This window comes from Antennarius striatus, chromosome 10 (genome assembly GCF_040054535.1).
Source record: "Antennarius striatus isolate MH-2024 chromosome 10, ASM4005453v1, whole genome shotgun sequence".
NCBI lineage: Eukaryota > Metazoa > Chordata > Actinopteri > Lophiiformes > Antennariidae > Antennarius > Antennarius striatus.
This window is the reverse complement of record NC_090785.1, coordinates 18,057,882-18,065,992: the sequence shown is the minus strand read 5'-3', so window position 1 is coordinate 18,065,992 and position 8,111 is coordinate 18,057,882. Positions and strand designations below refer to the sequence as shown.

Genomic DNA, 8,111 nt, shown 5'->3' with positions numbered 1-8,111 from the left:
CTGTACTATATATATATATATATATATATATATATATATATATATATAGAGAGAGAGAGAGAGAGAGAGAGAGTATATGTATATATTGAGTATATACTGTACTCACTATATTGGGTTTATGGGATTGCAGCATTCTGAAACAGTAAACTGTTAGATTCCTGATGCTAATGGAGCTTCAGTTCTTTCTGCAGTTTTGCTATATTTTCAAAGATGACTATAATGTAAATTACAATAATTTTTGATTCCAACAGTATTCAGGACATCAGACCATGATAAAGGTGAGAGGAGGGTCTGGGGCTTCACACAGCAGAGGGCTCTGGAGTTCACGTTTCTGCTGAGGAGAGAGAGGAAACGGCAGGGCTCACGAGTTATTTTCCCTTTTCCTCAAAGTCTGTGAGCAGGATGGAGCTGGAAGTCTAAACTGAGCAACTGTGCAGTTCCAGTTCTAAACTGGACCTCCTGTCCTACTCAGTCCCTCTCCAAACCCTCCTCATCTCTCCGGTTCTGTAACTCCGTGGAGGCTGTGAACAAACCATCAAAACATTATGAAGCTCTGGGCTGTGCTTTGCCTGGCACTTCTCTGTGTGACGCTCCACAATGGTGAGTAAAGTTATCTCCACATACGTCTGGTCTTTACGAGTGAAGGACAAGTAATGTCATTGTGGCCGGAGTGGACGGCTGGAAGCTTTTGTCTCTATGTAAAATGCATGTAAATTGTAAATGTTTGAAAGAAGTGCGTGAAGCTTCTTAAATATTTCTGCAGACCAACTCAAAGCAGCTGCCCCTGAGGCATGCAACAGGCATTTCTAATTAAATGTCCTGGCCTTTCCTCTAATGCTGCTGCACCAACAGAAAGAAGAACAAACCCCAACCAGCTCCTGGCTAATCATTTTGTTCTTTTCTTTGGATTACGTGTTCTATCCACTGAGAATATCCAGCTGAAAACGAGACAGGGTTCTGTACCTCATGACAGAACTGAGGAACACACACTTCCTGTTCAGATGTTGATGCAGCTGGTAGACTAGCACAGCCGAGTCCTGACTCTAAAGCAGTGGTTCTTAACCTTGTTGGAGGTACCGAACCCTGTCGGTTTCATATGCTCACTCACCGAACCCCTCTTTAGTAAAAAAAAAAAAATACGATTTTTTTTTTCAAATTTAAGACATAAGTATATGTTTTACTGGTGCATTTAATGAATTGTGCATTAATGTAACCTTTTTCAAAGAACAAAACCAAGACAGTGCATGAACTCACATGAAATGACCTACCTGCAAATCAGAGTGACTTCTCCTGTTATTGAGAGACCAGAGGCATGTACCATAGAGCTTGATTAACCTAGCCGGGCTTCCTCTTACTTATCTGGCTTCACTTACCAAGACATCCACCCTCTGGATTTTTGGTACCATAAAGCCAGCTATCAACTCACTAATTCAATTCAGGCTTGTCCAGTCTGGATCTGTGCGCGCTCACATAAAAAGGGCGGAGGTCGCTGCATGCAACCAATCGCAAACATGCAACAAACCGGCAACGGAGGAGCAAACAATGATAATTAATAAATACAAGCAATACAAATCAATAATCCAGGCAAAAAGCAACACAGTTGCAGCTGCCAAACGGCGCAGGGATCGCTGGCAAAACATTGTCGACTGTCAATGCGGAAGTTAGTGCCATTACAATATTACTTCCCCGCTATGACTGCACTTGTATATCTGACTACAGTAACATTTGTGTGTTCCATAAACGTATGTATGTACAACATTTTTCGTTATGGCATGTGATTGTAGCCCCCGTGACTTTATGAATAGCTCTACATACTGTGTTCTTCCCGAGGTTTTTGTTATTGCCAACAGAATACATAAAAGTACCTATGAATGAATGAATCAATCCATGACTTGCTTAAACAAATAACTGATTAATGGCATTTTATCTGTGGCTTGCTTGTAACCCATCCAACGAGGGATTTAAGGACATCATAATAATTACGAACATCACTGAGAAATACAGTATATTAACTGTTGCAAAAACCCTCAGTGCAATGCACACTGTCTGCGGGACTGTCAGCGCGTGGTTGCGGTGCGTTACATTAGCTGACAGATGTAATGTAACCCCTTTCCCCAAAACCTGTACCTTTCGTACAGTGATTGTTCTGGCAATTCAAACGGATTACAAAATCTTTGTGCTGTGTTTATCACAATTATAATAAACTAAGTCAAGGGGGGGAGGGTCAAATATTCAATGATCATGCCATTTCCAAGCAAAAAGTATCGGTATCGTATCGGTATCGGTATCGGCCGATACTACCCTGTATTTACTTTGTATCGAATCAATACCAAAATTCCCGGTATCGCCCATCCCTACTGAGTGCGCAAAATCCCATGTAGCACAGGTAGGCTAATCAATGTATCGTGATCACCTGCATCCAGTGATGGCTAAGAGAGGCGTGTCATCACGAATTGACATGATGTGTCAAACGTGCACAGTGATTCGTGTATATTCAGCAAAAACATCCGACACGATATGTTGGGTGTTTTGTCTTGACCCCCGTCTCCGCCGAACCCCTGAGATCGACTCACCGAACCCCTAGGGTTCAATCGAACCCAGGTTAAGAACCACTGCTCTAAAGGATTGAACTGTACAGAAACTGATTTTTTGATTTTCTTCTCATCCATCCATCTCTCTTACCTTCCACTCTCTCTCTCCTCCATCCTCCTTCGGTATCCAGGTTCTTGCCAACAAGCTAAAAGGAGGAAAGATGAAGGCCAGAATCGCATTCGTCCAGGTGGGAAACGTGTGAAGGTGAAACACCCCAAACTGAAAGACGGAGGAGGGAAAAGCCAGTCCCTATTAACCCAGGTTTTGGACAAGGGGCATTTTGTGCGTCTGGGACAGACCACGACTCTGACTCCTGGGAGCATTATGGAACTACGCTGTAAAGGCAACTCCATTGGATGGTTGTACCCGCCCTACCTGGACACCTTCAATGACTCACGCCTCAGGTGTAGCAGCGGATGCCAGCTGTTTGTTATGCAATGACCTCATATGAAGGTGACAATGTCATGTTTGTATTGTTTCCCAACTCCAGCATCAAACAGACTGACAAGTACAGTCAACTGATCCTGACATCGCCCTCTGCTGCCGACACGGGGGCCTACAGCTGCTGGGTGATCGTGTGTGATGGCAACGAGTGTGAGAAGGACCACGAACGCACCTATGAGTCCTACATCTATTTCACAGGTATATGAAAAGCAGCCTACACTTAACCTAAAGAGAATCAGGGATGTATATGTTGTCACTCATTACTTCAATTCATGTCTAATAGATGTTTCACTTCAAAAAAGCCGGAGCTTCATGTATACTCATTAAAAAGAGTTCACTGATTTTCAAATCTTTAAAATCTTAAATGTAATTGAATAAAACACAAAGAAAAGATTATTAACAATGAAACCATGTTGGTTTGCTTCAATTAAATACTCCGAATTCTCATTTTGATGCAGTGGCAGGACACATTCATGTTTTATCACCTTCTGTTCTAACAATGCACTTATCCTTTGAGATGTAAAGCTCAATCATACTGTATTGTAAAAGCAAATAATATTTTAAAAAATTATACTCAGGTAAAGTACAAAAATCTGAAAACAAAGTATTTGTACTCATATTAAAACTTTACTTCCCACCTGCTGGGGGCTACAGATGAAACAGAACCTCTTGGGTGAAGTTGGCATTAAAATAATGTAATCAAACTGTCTGGTTTCAGATAAGCTAACTTAAAATGTTGCATGGGCACTCTCGGGGTTCTCCAGCTTCCTAGCCAGAGAACCCAGAGAGTGCTTACATAAGGGCAAATACTGGATTCACATTTGTCAAGTCTCCAGAAATAAAACTCCAAATAAATGATACTCATGCACTGATCATTTTATCGCATATACAGTATATTAACACACAGTATCAGCTTTGAGAAATCATTCATCCATCCATCCATCCATCCATCCATCCATCCATCCATCCATCCATCCATCCATGCATCCATCCATCCATCTTCAACCGCTTATCCGGGGTCGGGTCGCGGGGGCAACATTCTCAAGAGGGATGCCCATACTTCCCTCTCCCAGACACCTCTTCGAGCTCCTCCGGGATCCCGAAGTGTTCCCAGACCAGCCGAGAGAGATAGTCCCTCCAGCATGTCTTCCTCGAGGTCTCCTTCCCAGGGAGGCACCAGGAGGCATCCAAAAGAGATGCCTGAGCCACCTCGGCTGGTTACGCTCGAGGCGGAGGAGCAGCGGCTCGACACTGGGCTCCACCCTGGTGACTGAGCTCCTCACCCTATCTCTAAGGGTGCGCCCAGCCATTCATTTCAATGTTTGTATCCAGGATCTTGACCTTTCAGTCATGACCCAAAGGTAATGACCATAGGTGAGAGTAGGAAGGTAGATTGACCGGTAAATCAAGAGCTTCGTCTTGCGACTCAGCTCCTTCTTCACCACGACAGACCTATACAGCGACTGCATCACTGCAGAAGCTGCACCGATCCGTCTGTCAATCTCGCGTTCTATCCTTCCCTCACTTGTGAACAAGACCCCAAGATACTTAAACTCCTCCACTTGGGGCAAGGATGCTCCACCGACCGGAAGAGGGCACACTGCCCTTTTGCGATCGAGAACCATGGCCTCGGATTTAGAGGTGCTGATCTTCATCCCACTCGCGTGACACTCAGCTGCAAACCATCCCAGTGCACGCTGAAGGTCCAGGTTTGATGAGGCCAACAGGACAACATCAACTGCAAAAAGCAAAGATGAAATCCTTTGGTTCCCAAACCGGACTCGCTCCGGATCCTGGCTGTGCCTATAAATTATGTCCATAACGATTATGAACAGAACCGGTGATCGAGGGCAGCCCTGCTGGAGTCCAACATGCACCTGGAACAGGTCTGACTTACTGCCGGTAAAGCGAACCAAGCTCTGGTTTCGGTCATACAGGGGCCGGACAGCACTCAGCAAAGGGCCCAGAACCCCATACTTCCGAAGCACTCCCCACAAGATACCACGAGGGACACAATCAAATGCCTTCTCCAGGTCCACAAAACACATGTGGACTGGTTGGGTAAACTCCCATGAACCCTCAAGCACTTGATAGAGATTGTAGAGCTGGTCCAGTGTTCCACGACCGGGATGAAAACCGTATTGTTCCTCCTGGATCCGCGGTTCAACTCTAGGTCTAATCCTCTCCAATACCCTGGAATAGATTTTCCTCGGGAGGCTGAGGAGTGTGATCCCCCTGTAGTTGGAACTCACTGTCCGATCCCGCTTTTTGCAAAGAGGGACCACCGCACCAGTCTGCCAGTCCAAAGGTACTGTCCCCGACTGCCATGCGATGTTACAGAGAAGTGTAAACCATGATAGTCCCCACACATCCAGAGACTTGAGGTACTCAGGGCGGATCTCATCCACCCCCGGTGCTTTGCCACCAAGGAGTTTGGCAACCACCTTGGTAAATTCAGCTTGGGTGATGAACGAGTCCACCACTAAGACCTCAGCCTCCGCTTCCTCTGTGTGAGATATGGTAGCAGGATTGAGGAGATCCTCAAAGTATTCTTTCCATTGCCGGACAATATCCTTAGTCGAGATCAGCAGCTCTCCCCCTCTACTGTAAACAGTGTTGGCTGTGCACCACTTTCCCCTCCTGAGGCGCCAAATGGTTTGTCAGAATTTCTTCGAGGCTGGCCGATAGTTTTCCTCCATGGCCTCCCCAAACTCCTTCCAGACCAGAGTTTCTCCCTCCGAGAACTTCCACCTTATCGTGGTGGGGGAGTTTGAGTGCCCGAATGATCCCAGGAGCTATGTTGTCAGGGGCTTTATGCTCCTGCTAGGGTCTCACTTGGCAAACAGGTCCTGGGTGACGTGCCAGACCAAGAGCAGTAACAAAACCCCCATAACAAGAAATACATCAAGGATTGTGACGTCGCCCGGTATGGCGGAACCGGGGCCCCACCCTGGAGCTGGGGCTTGTATGCGAGCACCTGGTGCCTAGGCCTCTGCCCACGAGGCCCGGCCGGGCTCAGCCCAAAAGGATGATGTGGACTCACCACCAAGAAACTGTAGGGGATGGGTGCATTGTGGATTGGGTGGCAGTCGTCAGTAAGGGGTTCGACGCCCCAATCCCCAGACAGAGAAATCATTTTGATTGGTTTTTAAAGTTGCATTTTGAGGTGCTGCATCTAATCTGTCAGAAAATACTGATTGGATTATAAATGAATTAACTAAATTAAAGAAATTATGGTTGGAAAAAACATGTAAATTGAAGCATGTCAGCATCATGAGGTTATTTCTGTGTGCTGCATAAAACAGGTTTGAACATTTGTCTAAAATCCTCAGAACGTCCGTCATCATCCATTCATAAAGCCACTTGTAAAAATCTCAATTTAATATTGAAGAACTCTTGCATGAGTCCGTGGAGGGTGAAGGTTTTCCTTAAACATATACAGCCACCAAACACACCACTTGTTACTGGATCATTATCACAGATCTTACACCAGTGGGAAAGGAAACTTTTCAGTCTCATTTACGATCAGATTAATATCAATGCCACATTTCTGTCCCTGAATCAGACAAAGACAACCTCTTCGTACCGTCCGCCATCCACTTTGAGATTGTGTACCTGCGTCCGGATAGGCCTGCCGTGGTGCCCTGTCGCGTGTCTTCCACCCAGGCTCAAGTGTCTCTGCATAGGGAAGTCCCTCCAGAGGAGATCCCAACCAACAGCTCCCTGGTGACTTATGATCCCACTAAGGGATTTGTCCTGCGGAGTCCCGGTCCAGAGCTCCAGGGGGTCTTCTACTGCAAGGCTGTGACTACAAGCACCCCCCAGATCTCTACAAAATACCAGCTTCTCTATGTAGAGGGTAGGAAGGCAGCACAATCACACAGCATGCCTGCTGATGAGTACTGGAACGCGCTGTGACGATGTTTGATATTGTTAACCCTCTCTTTCTGACAGTCCCTAGTGGACCTCCGTTTGTGAGCCTTGAGGCTTCAGCCACGTTTGTGAGGGGAGGTGAGAACCTTAATGTCACCTGTACGGTCTTGGGGGAGCCAGACATGGATGTGAGCTTCACCTGGACTTATCCTGGACAGGTAGGAGAAAATCTGAGCTGAAAACCCAAGTCAGGATAAAAAAAACTAAAATCATCAGAACCCTTACTCTAACAACTTCCACTTGTCTCTGATTAAAAATGTCAGACTCTTTGGAATTAATGATTCAATCTGCCCAGAGAAACTCTTGCTGGTCTTGACCCACCAGTATAGGATGGATCAATGCTTTTATTGCATTTCATTCACCAAGAAATACCACAATCTAAATAAATTATGCTTTTTAAAAACTTATTTACTGTGTAGGACCTGCGCCCAGTTCACATCTACACTTCCTGGAGGCTGGTGAACAGAGGTATGCATCACACCACGCGGATTTCCCAGAGTGTCATGACTGTGGAGGACATGGAGACAATCGACTTCGGAAACTACATCTGCAAAGCCAAGAACCAACACGGGGAGACCATCGTGACGACCAACGTCAGCTCCAAATAACCCCATAAGAGGCTCCAGAGGTCACGGGGGTTGATGCGACTGTTGACACATACCTCTGTAACACCAACCAGTGAGTCCAGAGGGAACAGACATGTACATAAGAGGTCTAGCTATACTGACCTGATAGACTTTACTTGTTTTAATTTTGAAAACCTATATGAACTTAGATGCATGAAATCTGAATGCAACAATGAGCAAAGTCATCAATGAAAAAGATGCCGATTTCTCTCGTGGGACATTGAATTTAAACTTTTCTTTTCAGATGCTAATAAAAGGTACAAGTCAGCAAACACTGCGTCAAACATTGCGATTTTTATTTTGAATTCAAAAATTGCAGTTTGGGTTTTATGCGAGCAGCCATCACAGATTTGTGTGGGATTCGAGACACTGAGGAGAATCTGGTTCAGCTGAGCTGAGCGCCAGGCTGACATAATGCTCTCCGTATGTGGAATGTGATCTACAGGCCGAGGTTATTTTGGTCCAGCGCAACACTAGCTGCAGTTTCCACTTTGCTGAACAGTTGTTACTTCATGT

General features: G+C 45.5%; 1 protein-coding gene across 1 annotated transcript; it reads left to right on the top strand.

The window, feature by feature from the left end:
* Positions 1-365: 365 nt before the first annotated feature.
* pdgfrl (platelet-derived growth factor receptor-like) lies at positions 366-7,867 on the top strand. The gene is made up of 6 exons (XM_068325340.1): positions 366-600; positions 2,723-2,996; positions 3,083-3,234; positions 6,602-6,895; positions 6,991-7,127; positions 7,389-7,867. The coding sequence occupies exons 1-6, from the start codon at positions 546-548 to the stop codon at positions 7,575-7,577; spliced, it is 1,101 nt and encodes a 366-aa protein (XP_068181441.1). The 5' UTR covers positions 366-545; the 3' UTR covers positions 7,578-7,867.
* Positions 7,868-8,111: the final 244 nt, after the last annotated feature.